General features: G+C 39.1%; 1 protein-coding gene across 3 annotated transcripts; it reads right to left on the bottom strand.

Moving 5' to 3' along the window:
• Nucleotides 1-687: 687 nt before the first annotated feature.
• zdhhc7 (zDHHC palmitoyltransferase 7) lies at nucleotides 688-16,707 on the bottom strand. Of its 3 annotated transcripts, none has more exons than XR_014918981.1 (9): nucleotides 16,549-16,707; nucleotides 15,445-15,531; nucleotides 9,399-9,749; nucleotides 8,038-8,162; nucleotides 7,719-7,815; nucleotides 5,127-5,208; nucleotides 4,419-4,549; nucleotides 3,475-3,996; nucleotides 688-3,337 (listed from the first exon to the last, which is right to left on the bottom strand). XR_014918981.1 is itself a non-coding variant. In XM_085451815.1 (8 exons), exons 3-8 carry the CDS (start codon nucleotides 9,741-9,743, stop codon nucleotides 3,814-3,816), a joined length of 963 nt encoding a protein of 320 aa, XP_085307941.1. In that variant the 5' UTR covers nucleotides 9,744-9,749; nucleotides 15,445-15,531; nucleotides 16,549-16,707; the 3' UTR covers nucleotides 688-3,813. The 3 variants fall into 3 exon arrangements, 1 of the variants encoding a protein (XP_085307941.1); XR_014918982.1 differs by having other exon boundaries at nucleotides 688-3,538; nucleotides 3,691-3,996; XM_085451815.1 differs by having other exon boundaries at nucleotides 688-3,996.
• Between the last annotated feature and the right edge of the window lie 2,168 nt (nucleotides 16,708-18,875).

Raw genomic sequence — 18,875 nt, 5'->3', positions numbered from 1 at the left:
CTAGAGTTAGTGATGGTGCGTGGGGTCAACCTTTTTGTACAGTGTAGGCAGTACCAGATGGATGGAAATAAGTGGCAGTATTTATTTCTGACAGAAGGAAAGGAGGAAGAGCGAAAGGGAAGGTTTTAGAAGCTATGGTGTATGGTTTGGAGATGGTGGCACTAACAACAAGACAGGAGGTGGCAGAGTTAGAGATTTTAAGGTTTTTGTTGATCGTAACTGGCATGCACAGGAAAAGAAATTAATATATCAGAGGGATGGCTCAGGCTGAGCATGAAGGAGACAAAGTTAGAGAAGCACGTCTGAGATGTTCTGGACATGCACAGTGGAGGGATTGTGGAATATATTGGACAAAGGATGCTGAATCCAGAGCTGCCAGACAGGAAGAAACGAGGAAGACCACATAGAAGGTTCAAGGAGGTAATAATGAAGGCCATGCAGAGGGTTCGTGTGACAGAGGAGGAAACGAGGGGTAGGGTGAGACGGAGCAACCCCTAAAGGAAGCAACTGAAAGATGATTTGCACACTGCATCTGCATCACAAATGACTTAATATACATATACTCCATAATGTATGATGAAAATCAAAATCCACTCCAAATTCTGCCCAACCTCACACTTGCTGAACTGCTTTAAGCAAATCAGGAGCACGTGAGCATGAGTATGACAGGCAATTAATCCGAGTGTATAGCTTTAAATTAATCAAGTTTATTATGTAAAAGTATGACATTAACAATATAAGACATCATAAGATTATGACACCATTAAAAAAACTTGAATAAAACATTCCATTTATATATTGTTAATAGTAACCTTTATACTTTGCTTGTAAAGCTGAAGGACTTTTGTTCTTGAAGAAACATTCTCTCAGGAGTGTAGGACACAAAACTTTCACAACTGTTCATGGTGATATTAACGGTAAATCTGTGATCAAACACCCATCCTGTTAAGAACCATTACGACACAACACAAAATTCTCTCTATCCTTTATATTCTGCAGGACTCTGCTTCAACTGCCAACTACTGTGAGGAGAAAAAAAAAAAGCATTGACAGAATAGTGTTGTATTGGTTTAAGCATCTTTGCATGTTGTTCAACATTCATCTTCCTGTGGTGATTGTAGCTTTTTAAAGTCATACAGCAGAAAGCAGAGATTATCAGTGTAGTCCTTCAGCATTCATCGAGTCTGTTACCAAATATGAAAAAGACATGAGACAGTTTAAGAGTTCGGTCATGGAGCAGGACATCCTATTGTCAAATACTTGACCATATCAATCTTGCCCAAATGATACCAATCAAATTCAAATGCTTTGACACAGCAATATCTGCAATTACTTTTGTTTTTGTACCCACAACAACTACAACTTACAGTTCGGCACTGCATTAGAACTGTTATTTCTTTTGATATTTGCCTTTTATCTAATGACATAATAGTTTATTGGACTCGTCAACATTTCCTGCAACACATTTATTCAGCTGCTGCATGATTAGCAACATATATGCGTGCAAAACTAAACAATGGGAATTTTAGTATTATTTTCTGGCAAATTTTAAACTTCTTTCAGTTATAAAAATTTTCATTTTCTACTTTCTATGAAGCTTAACTTTTAACAGTTTTCAGTTTTTAGCATGTTAGGGACTTGTTGAATGTTCTATGATCTATATATAGTGAAAGTAAAGCAATGTTTAAATAGGAAATATATGAAATCCAGCAGAATACAAATGAGAAATGAGGCCAGCATTAAAATAATCCCCTGATATTAATTAGCTTTCAGTGCTGTGACCCTTCTGATGACAGTGCTGTCAAATACCATTCTAATGACAGCATGTTTTTCAAAACATTACAGCCATAGAGCATCAGATATTATTTATTGTAAACAGTGGGCACAGTTCCTTTTCTTAACGACCACAGATGAAAACAAACAGCAGTAATATTGTTCAGCAAGCAAATAAATTAGACTTTAAGAGTCTAGACTTGACAATACTTTGATAATACCAGCCTGTGCATCTGGACTTGACTGTAAACTGCAGATTCGAAAAGCCACATTCATCCGGTGCCAACAAACTCATTAGTTAGGCAGAGTGAAGTTAGGAGAGTGGCAGCCACAAAATTGACATTTTCAAAAATCACAATATCTTTCAATCTCAAAAATTCAATTGATTTGATGTTTCAAAGGCATGGCAAAGTGTTCTAATAACACTGGGAAAGTGTCTGCTGCTGTCCTGCCACTAGATGGTACATGCCTGAAACTTTTGCAGTAATAGGAAAAAAGGCCTCACAAGCCTCTGCTGAGCTCCCCGAGACCGTATTAAAGCTCGTATAGTGAGCCTGGTACCTCAGTCTTTTTCAGCAAAGCACTCTTTTTAAATCTACAAGCTGACTTCACAATGGAGCTTTGCACAGTCGATCAGAATGTGAAAACAATGACCCAAAGGAGGTTGTGCTAACGTTTCAAACCTTCCTTTTCAACTCATTGTTACACACGGTGGCCAAGGAGCATGTAAAGTGACCATGTCTGAGACTCGGCTCTGTCTTGAGGGCTTATAACGTTGTTTTTTTAGGGTTTAAAATGCTGTGAAGACTTTTCCGATAACTTTTGTATATAGTAAAATATTCCTACTACACATAAGGTCCCTCTGATTTCCCACACAGAGGTTAAAAACAAAACAAAACATGAAAGTATTAAACAACGCAAACTTAGTAACATTTAGTCTTCGGCCTAATTCACTTCATCATGAAAGCACAGCCATCAGTTGTCCTGTTGTTTAACTGATTGCAGAGATAAGGAGATGTTGATCAGCATGTAGGAGTGATGGAAATGGATACACATACACAATTATTACAAAATGTTTTGTCCAAATGAAGACTAGCAGTAGTCGTCTCCTGTGAGTCATGGTCATCTGCTGAGGTGTGCACATGGTGATAAAGCTTCACCAATAAATTTCTTTTAGCTCGAGTAACCTAAACAACTTTATCCCGAGGACCCAAAACAAAAAAACCCCCAAAAAACAACAGAGATGAAGAGATAGAAAAAGCCATCTCCTAGATAAGAATGAGCATTGTGTTCATGGTAGCTTGTTAAGATGATTAAAGCCTCATTTCCAGACTAAGATGCTGAATGAAGCCTTATACATGCAGCACAGTTCAAACTCTAATGACCACTGTGCTCCATAACCAAGCTTTTTCCTCAAGTGTCATGTAAGTAGTGCATGTCCTTGACTGTGAATCCCCTGTCAGTGGTTCTCATGTCTGGGCCAAAAGAAAAATAATTCAAGCACTTTCCATTTCGACCCACTTGTGTGGCTCCAGTGATGATGAAAGACGTTGTTGATCCATCCCTCAAAAAAAAAAAAACATTCAAAGACTTTTCTCCAATCTCATGTGCACAGCAAACAAAACATACTCAAGTTGTGTCCCAAGGTGCATTAGTTGAGTTCAAACAGCATCTTGGATGGTGGGGAATAAAAAGACTCACTTGAGTTACGTACTGCATGCGTTACCAAACAACACAAACCACATAGCTCCTCATTTTGCCCACCCTGCAAAAAAAAAAATCCAGTTGTTCATCTGATTTGTGCAAAGCAATATCACATGTGTTGGATCCACATCAGCATGTGATAGACAACACAGACTCTCAGTAGTGATTGTGATACACTTGGGTCCCATTACTGCAGAATGTTTTGTCACCTACTCAGGAAAGACGCCGCCGGAGGTTCATGGTAGCTCCAGTCGAAGAGGGCATAGAAGAAATCCTTTTTTTCCACCACACCAGACACGGTGAGGTGTCGGTGAGTTGCATCAGTCTGCAGTCTTCTCAGACAGAAAACTCAGACCCACCACGGCGACCGTGGGTCAACAGCATTAGGCGCCGCAGACGCAGGCCTGTGAACGGATTGCACCACAGCAAAGATGGCGAACCCCCAAATACAGCTTTCATGCCATCCCATCTCATGCGACGCTCCCAAGTGGGTTTCTCGTTTTTAAGACGTTCAATTTCCTGCAACACATTTGAACCCACCAGAAAGGAAAGATCCTCAATAAGTTGTCCATTTCCTTTCTCATTAGCATGCTAACACAAACATTTATGCAGAGAACTAGAACAAAAGTCATTGCATATTAATTATACTACTATAGCTAAAGAAATTTAATGTACGCCTGAACAATGTCTCAGTTGATTATTTTATAAATAATATATCACTGCTATCTCGGTACACAACTTTTAGGTGAATTTCCTGTGACTTTTACAGATTAAAATTAACGAATGATCATGATTACCAATGAGATGACATTGCTGAGGCAGGAATATGACACCGTAACAACTTGATAAAATTAGTCTATGACTTCTTTCTTCGATTCATGAACATTTAATCCCTCCACTGCTGAAAGGAACAAAGCTTGCATGGCGCAGTAGATACTGACCGTCTCGTCATTGCAGATGGAGTGGATCTGCGTACCAAACATTACAGCTGTGAAAGTGAGGAAGAGGATGGCTTCGAGACACAGGAAGATAAGCAGCAGCACAGACACCCCCGGAGAGAACTCACTGCACTCTGGTTAGAGGAACAAAGTTAGAGGTTTCAGAGTGCGCTGAACAACTGAGTAAAACAGAATATAAAATGCCAATCAAATAACAATACATTTAAAATAGGACAGATTCTAAAAGGGTAAATGTCTTCCCTTTGGGTGTTTAAAAGTCACATAGGTGACTGGATAAAATCTAGTGCAGACCATTAAAATAGTCCCTTTGCTACAATACAATTGCTACGGCAGACTGTATTTTTTTGGGAGGTCAGAGTATTATCCTGTAGAGACGACGAGAAGCTAGAATTTGAAGAATGAAATATTATCTTCATTTTCTGGTTCACTCTTACAGACAGACCCACAAGGGAGCGGGAAGTGATGGATGACAGCTCAATGATGGCTTTGCCGCACAACTTCAATGACTTGTGCAGAGCAGCTGTTCTGACAACAGGATAAAAATCTCTTTCATTTCCATACTCTGCTTCTTTTCTTCATGTCTCTAAGGAGTTTCAACCACTTGTACTAACAGTTGTATTTCTGCCTTAAACTGCATGTCTTTGACATCATGTGTTCATGTTTTTGAAAGTTACGTTAGAGAAGCCTTACCGTTCCACTGAAGTTTAATACATGTGAAGAAGTGCATGCCACTGAGGCCGAGGGCATAGGCAGAAATCAAGGCTATGTACATCTATGGAGAGATGAAGAGAACAAAAAAAGTCACATATACAAAACAAAGAAGGTAAGCAAAACCACTCACAACCCAAAAGTTTACTGACATTCACTGGAGTAATGTAGCCTTAAACTATAAATTTCACATTCACAAGTAGAGCTGGGCCAGATCATACCGTTCAAGGTGATACCGGTATAATGTTGGGCAATGATAAGAAAATGAAATATCGCGATAGAATATGGGTAAAACGCGCATGCGCAGTGTCTTTGTTTTCATACGCACATGGCGAAAAAAGCATGGCGGCGACGGAGAATGAGAAGAGCGAAAACGGATCGATGAATGAAACGGATGAACCAGAACTGGTTTGTAAAAATGCTGCGACTTCAGTGGTGTGGAACTGGCTTGGCTTTCGTCCGTCAGATACACAACAAAGCACTATTTTTGGTAGCGCATGCTAGTGGGCCGTCGTTATTACCGTGTTTTTTGGCACATACGGCACACTTAAAATCAATCCTTTGATTTTTCTGAAAATCGACTGTGCCCCTTATAATCCTGTGTGCCTTATGTATGAATTCTGGTTGTGTTTACTGACCTCGAAACGATTTTATGTGCTACACAGCACTCGAAAATCTTTCAAACGTTTTAATACGACTTTGCTAAGCTACCGCTTGATGGATTGTCGGAGCATTACGGCTATCGTAGGCAGGAGCCTCGCAGAGTGATACGTACTGTGCTTCAACATAATATTACCGTATTGTGTGTGTATAACCTCTTTTTAAGTTTTGTGGATATTATACATGGTTATGCTGAGGATATGTCAGCCAGTTTCCACTGGAAATGCCTTTTGGTTAAACTGTCAGCAAGGAATTTGCATTTGCACTGTTAAATTTTTATATAACTTTAATGCACATAAAAAACAGCTGCTTGTTTAAGTGAAAACACATTGATGTTTTTTTTTTTTACATTAATAAAGTTGTGCAGTTGTAAAGTATTTTGTCTATTGTCAATTATATCGTCAGTTATATCATTATCGCAAATTTTCAAATGTATATCGTGATAAATATTTTTGGTCATATCGCCCTGCTCTATTCACAAGTTTAAGTATTTAGACTTAAAAACAAAAACAACTTTCTATTTTAACCCTTTAAAACCTGAACCATGAAAGAACTGCCAGAAATCTTTAACTTTTTGATAATGGAGTGTTTGTGGAACCTTGCCACTAATCAGAAGGTCGGTGGTTCGATCCCAGGCTACCTCCTAGCTGCATGCCAAATATCCTTGGGCAAGATACTAACCCCATGTTTGCCTACTGGTGGTGGTCAGAGGGCCCAGTGGCGCCAGTGTCCGGCAGCCTCGCCTCTGTCAGTGTGCCCCAGGGCAGCTGTGGCTACAATGTAGCTTGCCATCACCAGTGTGTGTGAATGGGTGAATGACTGAATGTAGTGTAAAGCGCTTTGGGGTCCTTAGGGACTAAGTAAAGCGCTATACAAATGCAGGCCATTAACAATTTAGACAAAATATATACAAATTAGTGGTGTTAATAGATTAAAAAAATAACTAATCTCAAAATTGTCTGTAATTATACTTGATCCTGATTACTTGATTTTTTCAACTTTATATTTAAGCTTGTAACAGACATTTATCCAATATAATGAAGTAAATGCAGAAGAAACAAATAATCTATACTTAAATTCAAAGAGAATTTGAATAGTTTTCTTCAATCTTTTAACACAGGTTCTACCACATGTGTTAATTGCATTAAAAATTTTAACCGCGTTGACCGTGATGGCGGATTAATGTGTGTTAACGCGTTAATTTTGACAGCACTAATACAAATATTTGAAATTTTAATCTGCATATATATATTTATGAGTTTTCATTTATATCACATTTACTACATAAACCATATTTTTTGCAATTTAGTCATTAAAAATGTGTCATGCAATTTATATTCTTTTTTGAGGGTTAAAAAAAAAAGTCACGCTGATGATGTAGAGGTCTCAAAAACTCACAAAAACACATGTATCAAATACGATATGCTGTTCTTTAAAGGGTTAAATGATGAACCTGTGTTTCCACAGATAACTTCTCCTTTATGGCAATCTGAAAGGAAAGTTAACTATGACCTTGTGCCACTCAACCATATATGACAGCTTTATGTTTCTGCCCTCAAAAAAGTTCCAGTCAGCACACGAAACCAGAAAGAAGTGCTGATGCTGTCAAGAGAGTCACAGATGGCCATGAAAGCACATTTAATGTCGGCATGTTCCTGCTGTGCGGTGCATCTCTACTGAGCTGAGCTGCTTATTTGATCATGGAAATGAAGCAAGTGGGAAGACTTTTGCAATATCTCCCATGTAGTACCAAATAAAATATAATTTATGTATTTATTTAAATTTAAAATGAGTGGAAAACAAGCAATTTTCTAAGAGGATTAAAAACAGTATTCTCATATGTAAAACGAGCATTTCTACTTGCTTTGTAACTTTAACAAACAGATTAACTCACGACTGCAACTGTGTACTTACAGTGAAAAGAACAAAGAATCTCTGGTTCTTTTCTCCCACACAGTTATTGACCCAGGGACAGTGATGATCCATCTTCCTGATGCATCGTTTACAAATACTGCAGGCAGGAGAAAGGAGAGTTTAATTCATGACAAACTGACTGCTAATGCAAATGTAATCAGCTACTCTGTTTGTCCTTTCATAAAATATGTTTTTAAGGAACATTTTTCCTGCTACAACAAGCCTGTGTATTACTAAGTCACAGAGTCTGAATGTGCTTCTGTTCTCATTACATGCTACTCATGCTCTGCCTGCTGCGTATGCATGGTGTTAGACTGACCTGCAGTGGTGTGCCCTCTCAGGCTTGATGCTACAGCACTTTGGGCACTTGTAGATGACCTCGCCAGGCTTCAACTGCAAGCTCTCCATATATTCCTTTGTTGCGTTACCCTTGGGAACTGCGCCCTAAGGAAAAGGGCAGACAGAAAAAGAAACATGCTATTTATTAAAAAGATCCACATAAATGCATTATGCTGGGGTCATTGAGAATTCAAGCATATACAGCAATTCACCCACTGTTCCTAATGTCTCTAGGCTGTGAGAGGGGAAAAAATACTTTAATTTAAAAAATAAATAAATAAAAGGAACAAAATGTCTACTTGTACAAAGTAATACAAGTAATTAATCTTAATAACCCAAAATGGCAATAGTCCAACTGAGACACAAACAGATGCATTGGTTCTTATTCACAACTTTTCTATTCTACTTGAGGACTCACAGCTTTTTCTATACACTATGTCTGACTCACCCTCTCACGCAAACATTCACACACATATTCAAACTCTGATGAATGCACTGGGTCCAACTCGGGGTTCAGTATCTTGCCCAAAACCATTTTGGCATGTCGACTGAAACACCCAGTGTGTAACGCACACTTAAACTCAAATACACAGATGACCTTAAGACCTTGAAAGTACAGCTGAAACTCCAGTTTCTCCACTACAGCGTACACTTCTGTGTTTTACTTGGTGGATTTCAATTAAGCATTTGTTCAGGAAGGGCCACTGGGCTGGAGGCACCAGTGGGGCTGTCACCAGACATTTTAGTTTCTTTGAGTTAGAATCAGTTGACATTTCAACAGCAGCACTAACAGTATTAGACGTGCAATCCCCCCGACACATGACTTCACTGTATTTAAACTATTCGCCAAGTATTAGAAGCAAAGTCAGTAGCAAACCAAATTAAAAGTTGAACATTTTTTTTGAAAACCTCAAATGCTCTTAACAGATTAGAGTAACAAGCTGACAGAAATTCAGTTCAGAAGGCTGCACTGTGCTGCTTTCGTGCACAGCATCCACTCACACACTACCCCTAAGCTTAGTGTCCCAGATTACATCAGTGAGTGACTCCAAGTATCACTGTCAGTGATTTTTGGTGTAAGCTTCACTGTCAAAACATCTACTGCAGTAAGACTACTATACAAAGTCTGAGCATCATGCCACACATCTTTATTTCATTAAGATGATTTGATAGCTAAAGCACCAAAAATTTAGCTTGCAAAATTACAACAATAAGCCAGGTTCTATTTAATATTTGTAAATGTTGTTTGTTTGCAAAAACAAATAACTGCCATCAGACTGAAACTCTCACACTTTCAGTGACCTTTGCCTTCTCCACCCTTACTGTAATAAACATACTTACCGGGTCAGTCAGCATGGTGCGCAGGTGCGAGGCCAACGCAAGCACAGCCAGTGAGTTGAAGGTAGCACCATTCAACAGCGAGTACCAGAAGTTCTTGGCAGGCAAAAGCATGACGAAGTTCACAACAAATTCAGCGTACAGAACCAGGAACCAGGTCATGGTTGCACACACCATACCACAGCTGTCCTGAATAAACCACAGAGTGCGGTTTCCTGCTGTGTGACCCACATGTGGACCTCCAACCATCACTCCGGCTGCAAGGCTACCTGTCTCGACATCTGCACCTGCTGACAGCAGCGGATGGTGCTGCTCCATATCTCGTAATCTGTGGTTTGAAGACTGCATTCTGCCCTAGAGAGAGGAAAGACATTCAAACTTAGTAGCAGTAAAAGTAATAGCAGTCAATCAATAAATACGGTTTAAACTAGAATCAGTACATCAAAGAGACAAATAGTAAAATGTTTGGGGAAAAGAATGAGGAATGTGTGTTAATTAAGAGTTCTACAAATAGCATCAAACAAGAATGTAAGGTACTTATTCTTAGGTCATGATTATCTGTAAAATGACAACTAAACCTTAGGACAGCAGTGATTATAACTAGTGATCAGAGTGCTTTCCAAAATAATTTGAAATCACATAATCAAATCATTTCTTAATAGTTTATGGCAACTTTATACATTCAAAGTTTTGGACAAACGTCTGATGCCAGCTGACACAAATGGGGCAAAGTATGTATATGATCAATGTTGCTCAACCCTGGACTCAACCCCCTCAAAGCTCAGGGCCTGTTGAGCCTTTCAGCATGATTCATTGGCGTACTCCTCAAGGTCGCAAAAGAACATTCAGGACCAGCTGGGGAAACGATCTCCACAGCTTCAGGATAAATCAATGGCTATTCTGGTACCTTTAGGAAACTGATCCCGCAGCTGAGCTACATGTTCAGGAGAAATAAAGGCTAATAATAATTTGTGGGCCTATTTTCCCTTTGGCTTGTAGGCTTTGTGTTAAAAAAAAAAAAGACAAAACAAAATAATATAACAAAGCTTTTTAGATTCTGTAGTATTTAAAAAAAGAGAGAAAACAAATATCACACAGCCTTACTTTAAGGTCAAATCTAGTGTTTCTACCATTGCTGGAACACTTGAACCACCAAACACTCAAACGGGAAGAAGGAGAAGAAGAAGAAGAAGAAAAACAATTCCATCCATCCAGGGTCTAGCACCCTATGACAGCAAATCTGGGGGGAACTGGGGCAAACTTTGTCTCACTTGTGGCAAGGTTATATGATGTCGTCAACTATTTGTACCTTTCACTCATCACCTCAACTCCACACATAACACACGAGTGAGGAGGTGCGCTTGCATTGAGACAGAAGAACAACAGGGAAAGGAGAAACTTGCACATCTGGAAAATTATACCAATATGCAGTAGCCTAATGACTCTTACACCGAGCTGTTATGAGACTAGTGCAAATAAATTGCTGAAAGAATGACTCCAAGGAATACAATTATTAATTTAACATTATTATCTGATCAGTATACTCAGTATTGGCATACGCCCAAAGCCAAATGGAGACGGGAAACTGTGGGATTGATGCATCCTTAGTGTACATGAGTGTCTGCTTCACGTGCCTATATACAGAGGAGCAGAGAAATACAAATGAAAAGAGTTAACTCTTAAAATAAAAGAACGGATCCCATTTTAAAGGAACAAGAGGAATAAAAAAATTTAAACAATGTCCAGTTTTCACAACAGAATACATGCGCCCCTGCTAACCAAACACAAATATTCAAGGCCCTTAAAGTGATAAGACTCAGCCAGAAGAACAACCTTGCACAAGGTCTTGCCACCCTCACCAATCTTACACTATTTCCTCATTACCACGCTACAGAATTGACTTAAGGTGAATAGTAGAGGTGCTTTAGCTGCTTCCTTTAGGTAAGCATTTAAATAAAATGAGACAGGAGATAGGGTGGTGCAAAGCTAAGCAGTCAGTCTTGTGCAGAATTTCTAATCAGACTGTCTTTGGAATACCCTGGTGATATTTGCTTGTGCTTGCACCTTCAACACCTTTCCATGACAGTGACTTTCACTGAAGTTGCAGTATGAGGTTTTTACCCTGCAGTGTTGAAAACTGCCTTTCTGGCTGCCAGAAAACAGACATCCTCTTTCTCTTTGGGAGTTCAGTTCAAGCCCCAAAGTGATTTCACGGTAACTGGTTCAAAATAATAGAGGTGTTCTGTAAAATCTGTGTTGCAAGGTGACACTTTAGTAGTGCATGTTTCACAGTCTGTGTGGATTGTCCCTTTTGATAATATGGGAAGTTATCTATATTGTTACACAAGAGTAAGTGCTAGAACACACAAATTCTTCCAAACACATCCTACATGGATAAAATATTACGTCACGCAAGCTAGCAATATGTAACTTGTGCAAACAACTGGTTCAGATAGTAAGAGTGGTCAAACTGTCTCTGCTTTAACATATCTTAGCTACAGATATAGTGCACAAAACAAATGTTTACCATAAGTTTGTATTTTTTTAAAGGTTACCTTTAACGACATACCTGTCTGATTATCATGCCCTGTCAGAGACACACTGTTTGTGATGGAGTGATGTTTTTGAAGTTCAAATTGTGAAAAGAAATCCTAATTTTCAGTGTGCAAGCACAGAAGTGGTAAAATTGCCACTTTTAACCACTCTTGTTAATTGATGTTCCTTTCATTCAAGAACAATAGCTTTTTCCTTTTTTTAATCAGAAGTGTCAGGCACAACAGAAGAACATATACACCTTTGAACACGAACTCAGAAAGGTAAATGTGCTGTGCTGTTTTATATATTATTTCAAAACACACTCATGTCCCTATACAGACATTGTGTCGTAACTTGTGTGTCTAATCCACGGGTGTCAAATATAAAGCCCAGGGCCAGAATCAGCCTGCCAAAGGCTCCAATCTGGCCAGCTTGGCAGCTTTGGAAAATATTAAGGAGGACATAAATATGGGGCATTTAACTGTAATTTTATAAGTTTTTGTAGCTCTTCTCCTGAATACCTCATTAATAACCATTAATACTACATCAAAGTAAATAAATAAATTAAATTACAGAAAGTTTGTTTTTTGCCATCTACTATAGAAAAGTATGTTTCTTTTTCCAGTAGCTCCAGAATTTTAAAAAAAATTCATTAACTGATTATATAAAAAAGGACATTCTGTCAAATAACAAAATCCTCTCGTGTTATAATTAAAATGTAGGTTGGGCAATATGATACCAGAACTTTTTTGGCATTTTACACACTTATTTCTTACAATTTAATCATCCCAAATAGATTAATTTACTACAGCAGCATTTTTTCATTGTGAGGAAAAACTGGTATGTATGGTTTATATTGAGATCTTCTTTTTCACATTAAAATATATCAGGGACTAAATGTGTAGTTAAAGTTCTTTACTAGGGCTGCCACAAACGATTATTTTGCTAGTCGACTAGTCGCTGATTATTTTTGCGATTAGTCGACTAATCAGATCATGCATCCATTGGACATGTGACTTATATATCGTGTTTAACCTGAGTAGCGAAAGACCGCGGGGGGTTTGAAAACGATTTGCCGGGAGTCCGGTGTTCTCACGGGCTCCAGTGAGCCTTGCCCCCGGCTAGCTATCCAGCTGGTGGGTGACAGATGTCTCCGAAAATGTTGGAGCGCTTTTACAAATATGTGGTGTCTTGATAAGCCGAACAGATGATTGAAGTTCACACAGCTCCATTCTCGCCTGAAAATATGTTCAAAGTTTATTTTGTGACCCAGAAAGAATAATAAGAGTAATATTAAAACTAAGTAGCTGCCGCCATTGTTGGAAACAGGAATATGCTGAGCCGTGCTATGAATTATGGGATAGGTTGGGCAATATGCCCGACCCATCCTTCAAATCTGGGGAAAAGTAGAACACATTTGTCGGCTGCATTTGCAGAAGTCTTCGAATTTGAAAAGCCTTTGTCGTGTCGCTGTAACGTAATCAGCCTTAAAATGCAGGCACAAGAGGATGCGGTTCCTGAATTTGGACACGGCTACGATATCGGAAACTGCTTCTTCTTCTTGGAGGTTTAACGGCAGCTGGCATTCTCGTACATGCAGTGCTGTCATTTTCTGTTTCAGTCCGCTATTACACTCTTAAATCCTACTACTTATTCCTGCGTCTTTCAGGATCTTACAAGGCTTTAAACGACGCGTCGACTATTAAATTTGTTGTCGACGATTTTGATAATCGACGTAATCGTGACTAGTCGACTAATCGTGGCAGCCCTATTCTTTACACTGACAAAAAGGAGAGTTTCACTGGTGCGGCCCACTATAAGATCAAAGAGAGCTGTACGTGGCCCGTGATGTAACATGAGTTTAGCATCTCTGGTCTAATCTAATGAAACTACTTTGTGCATATTGTAACCCTCCAAATAAACTACAGCAGTGCATTTTTTTCTATATTGTGCAAATACAGGATGTCTTACGTTAATAAAATTCTCCACGTTGTTAAACCTTGTTTATATATAAAAACTATCTTAAAACAAAGGAAGTTTGTTATCAAGCGACCCCGAGTGTGATGCACGGGACAAAAACAATAAACCACAAATAAAGCTTCAGTTATGAGATGACTGTGTGTGTCGCTGAATTTTGCACTTCCTTCGTATAGATAGACTGCAATATTTCATATAGCAAAGCTGAGCTAATGTTTCCCACCCAGTTATAATGGGTATAACAGGAACTGAAAAAGTCAGCCCAGAAACTGATAGTGACCGACTGTCTAGCTCATATACATGCTTCACTTCAATTAATTACAATGACAGGAGAAACAGTTTGTGCCAGTTGATGAATATACTGAGGAAAAGCTGCTCAATCACCAGCAGTCAGCTACACTTGCTAAAAGAATAACTCGCTCACTCATTGCATATTCCCAATACCACTGGCAACATTGCATTTGTATGTTAAGAAGTCATGCTGAAGTTTAATATCCACAAAGCTGATGCCATTAGGACCACAGGCCAGGTGAAGACAGACAGCATTGCCAGTAGACTGTTAAACTAAATAAAAACAAACAAAAAGGAAAATCACCATCCTAAAGAGGACAAAAAATGCTCTTGCTAGTTTAAGGAGTATTGATTTTTCCATTGTCAATAAAGAGGAGGTCCATTTAAGCCGCAGCAGCTGCTGCTTGTCCAGCTGTCTGCCCTTCCCAGTCAGAGGGCACAACACAACAGCCACCAACTGTCCTCTCTCCTCCTTTTCCTATCTTTGTAACCAGAAACAGCACCCAAACGCTATTCTGCTCAGATCACTTTATGGGACTCACACTAGTCTTGAGTCATCGCATGCCAACAGGGATGTAGCAGTTCCACCAAAACAGAAACCAAGATCACGATGCAAATGTCGACAATATCATCTCGTGGTTCCATCTTCCTCTACCATGATATCCACGTGCAGCAGTTAATGCCCATTTAAAAAAGTTAATCCTGTTAAAATCAGACATTATCTGATTGAATTATTGAGTTTAATTTTTGTTCATGATCCAAAGATTTCCCACTGCTCTTTCCATTTCTTTTTTGTTACTCATCCCCTCTAATAAAATCTGAGGTTTGTTATATCCCCAACACGCTAAGCAAGAAAGGAAATTACATATACATACATATATCTCTATATATATATCTCTATATATATATCTCTATATATATATATATATATATCTCTATATATATATATCTCTATATCTATCTATCTATCTATCTATCTATCTAAAAGAAGATTTACTTAGTTATATTACAACTCACTGTCACATTTTACATACACCATCAATATTGCAGGTCAGATTCGCTATTAACGATTGAAAATACCATAAATTAAACCAGTTTGCAAGTGAATCAAGCAAATATTCTCTGCTGATCTGAATGTCGCTTTTCATCAGCCAAAACCAAGAAGTGGAATGCAACTTCTCCAGGTTTTGCATAAGCGACAAACTGGTGGCACAAGGTCCTTCCTCTGTTTGCTCTTGTTACATACCTAATATGTTCCAGCTTCACAACAGCATGCTGTGGTGTGCACCTCCTGGGCCAGCATTCAGGATGAAATACACATGTGGACTGCTGGCTGAAAAAGACAAAAGGCACACAAATATTTGTTCAGTTTCCACAGAGTGTAATGAACTGAAGTTATTATTTTTATTTATTTATTTATTTATTGTGACCGGCCATAATTACAGATTGAAGAAACCATTTCTGTCGATCAGTTTATACATCGCTTAATTTCCTTATAGCAGAATGAGAGTATGTGCCATATATATTTACAACTGTTTTTTTACTTCCAGGTGGCACACCCATAATTAAGGCAAGTCATGGTGATGAGGTGACACTGCAAATATAAACAGTAACATTTTTTTCCCCGAGTTGGTCAATCAGTCCTTCTCTATTTGGATCAGCTCAATGTGGTCAAACTATAGTAACACTAATCAAATACACAAATTAATAGACACGGGGGAAAAACACGACCAGTTCCTCAACGTTGATACAAAAAACCAACCATGTAAACCTTTACAAACCACTTTGAACTACTCTTTAAGAAACTAAACTGAAATGTAAATGACTTTTTACTGGTTTTAAACTAGTTTGACCAGATACATATTATTATTATTATTATTATTATTATCATCATCATCATCATCATCATCATCATCAGGGGTCTTTAGGCGTCTCGTCACTCAAAAAGATTGTTTAGAGGTATGACTGATCAGACCACAAACCACTTTCTCATTGATCTTCCGCCATCAGTGGAACTCGTCGTACTAGTATAGGTATCACGGACTATCTGTCTGCCAGCTAAAAGCATCAACTGGGGTCGATCTTCAGATCTACAATACCTGCAGAGGTCGTGATAGAAACTCAACACTTCGACACACGCACACAGACAGACACACGCACACAGACAGACACACGCGCACGTACGCCAGCACGCACCGCTAGCCTGACAGTTCACATGCAACCGGGATGGCTGGTAAATCTCGCTTGCTAACAAGCCACTAAAATAAGCTAACGCCGCTAGCATGCTAACACTCTATACGAATGACGAGTGAGAAAACAAAACCTTTGGAGTGACAGCTAAATTACAAACCTTAATATTCGTCATGTATTTTCCTGGGAACTCTGTCTCAATACATTCTGGCGTAGCGTTTCAGCTGAACTCTTAACCCTCAAAGCAGCTGGATCTGCAGCAAGCGACACATCGTTTGAACAACGGGCTGAAAGCCACCAGTAACAACAGAGCTTCCGGGGTTCGCTTCGGGTTTGTCCGGTACCTTTCGTAATTTTTCGTCGAATCATATTTGGTTAAACATTGCCACCGTGTGGTTAATGATAGAATTGCGCTTAAAAACTGCGATACCATGATTTCTCCACTAGTGGGTGATATTGGCCAATTACAGTGAATAACCTTAGGTAAAGTTCAAGTGAAAAAGCTAAACTATAGTTAAAGAGCAGGTGATGTGTGTGTGTGTGTGTGTGTGTGTGTGTGTGTGTGTGTGTGTGTGTGTGTGTGTGTGTGTGTGTGTGTGTGTGTGTGTGTGTGTGTGTTTTAGATAGTGTGTGTGTGTATTGGGGCAAACTCCACTCAATAAAAAAAGAAACAAAAATAAATTAATAAAAACAGGGACCCTGTTACTTCAGGTTATTGCCCTTGAATTACTGAATAGCTATTTTTTTTTCATTATTCATCTCAGCTGAATTGCATTCAGGGACCATACTGGTGCTTTAGAAATTTACTTTATATTTCTGCAGATCTTTATCAAATGCTTGCCCACAAAAACCTTATAACAGCATGAGGCTTTAAGGTGTATCTTTCCTACTTTTTGAAGTACCCAATTTTTATGCCACTTACTCCAGTGAGTAAGGTCAACACTGTTTAAAACTCTGCACAATTAAACAACTATGCATACACTTTTGTTGCATGGATACCTTTAAAATCAGTCTGAAGTTGAGGATGCTCTTGTAACTCAACCTTGATCAACATGCACATATGTATTTAGAAAAAAGAGGATGAATACTGTAATAAAACTCTGACTTGTCTGGGAAATCTCTCTCAAAACAAACTCACTAAATCTGGTCAGCTGAGGTCAGGTGCACCCTTCTTACAGCAGGGTGTACAGCAGGGAGAGGCAACACCTTACTGGCAGAAGTCTCTGCCGTCACGTGTCACCCAAGAGTGGATTACAAAGCCAAGACAAAGCAGCTTGGCCCTTCTCTGCCCTGTGCAACTGCACAGTGAAAGCTCAGGGAGTCTGCCCTCTCCCATTCTGGTTTAGAGCCAATATTGGCAGTCTGTTTTAGAGCGAGGGAGAGAAAAAAATACCCAGCAATCCTCTAAAGCAGCTTAAAGGCTGAATTTGGGGACTGAAGCTCTTTCCATTTCCAGAACTGCTTCTCTCTCCATTACGGCTAGATGAGCATCTGACTGACTTCCAAAGGAGCAACTACTGTGGATATATTTAAATTGTGTGCTGCATTCTCCAAACGGCTCTTCATGCCTCATGTGCATCTCACAAAACATTGATGTCCTATAAAGGCATTAGAGACTGTGAATAGAAACTGTGGGAAGAGGGGGTTGTTTGATTTGAACTCTTGATGTATTCAGGAGTCTTGCATCCAATTAAATAATGAATGTCAAGTGATCATGTAACAAATAAACTCTCCCAATGGGAGCCTATGGGTTGCAGTACCCATTATTATTTTGGTGCAGTCGCCTCCGCTGTCCTTTGTTAACATGCTGACTTTTGAGTGAAATGAAGTGAAGCAAAGACGAGTGGAGCCCTGAGTGGTTTGAAGTGAGTGCGTGATGTGACTCTAGGTGGTCCTCTTGTCAGTGTGTGTGTGTGTGTGTGTATATTGCTGCAGGAATAAACAGAGGAAAACAGAATTGAAGGCTTGAGTTACTTCTCAAGGGGTGAGAGGAGAAAAAAAGGCAAATGAGAGAGAGAAAGAAGGAACAAGCAAAACAGAGAATAGAAACAAGAGTCTATAGAACAGCTCCAGACTGATGCATTTACGCAGACATTGAAAAAACCTTATTTAGATTTGTCCTGGAGAAGAAGCCCCATCTGGGTAATCTCACTTGTTGGGTTTCTACCAGATGCATCCAAATTATATATTAATTTTTGTGGTTGGTTAAGGATTAAGTTAGCATAATTGTGCATATAAATACTTCAGCACGGCATGACACAAGGAAGGAAATTCCTTTGAAAACCAGAGGGAAATCACTTTAATCACATTTCTCAAGGGAATAATTCAACAGCTTGCAACTATATTTATTCTGTTTCTTGCTGCAGTAAGAGGAAGTTTAAGACTGCTCTCATTCCTACAGAAAGTTACCAGCAGCAGCCAGCTGTCTTAGATGAACATATACACACACAACTACAAGACCTGCTTTGTTTCATTGTTTCAAGGGGA

This window comes from Copadichromis virginalis, linkage group LG1 (assembly GCF_057382275.1).
Source record: "Copadichromis virginalis isolate Kocher_CV1m ecotype Utaka linkage group LG1, C_Virginalis_male_GT1.1, whole genome shotgun sequence".
Taxonomy (NCBI): Eukaryota; Metazoa; Chordata; class Actinopteri; order Cichliformes; family Cichlidae; genus Copadichromis; species Copadichromis virginalis.
This window is presented reverse-complemented; position numbering and strand designations above follow the sequence as displayed.

Excerpts from the sequence above, each read along its gene's own strand:
- zdhhc7 (XM_085451815.1), bottom strand. The coding sequence starts at position 9,743 with ATGCAGTCTTCAAACCACAGATTACGAGATATGGAGCAGCACCATCCG. Across the intron at positions 7,816-8,037 it reads GAGAGGGCACACCACTGCAG|TATTTGTAAACGATGCATCA; the intron begins GTCAGTCTAACA and ends TCCTGCCTGCAG. Across the intron at positions 5,209-7,718 it reads GATTCTTTGTTCTTTTCACT|ATGTACATAGCCTTGATTTC; the intron begins GTAAGTACACAG and ends ATCTCTCCATAG.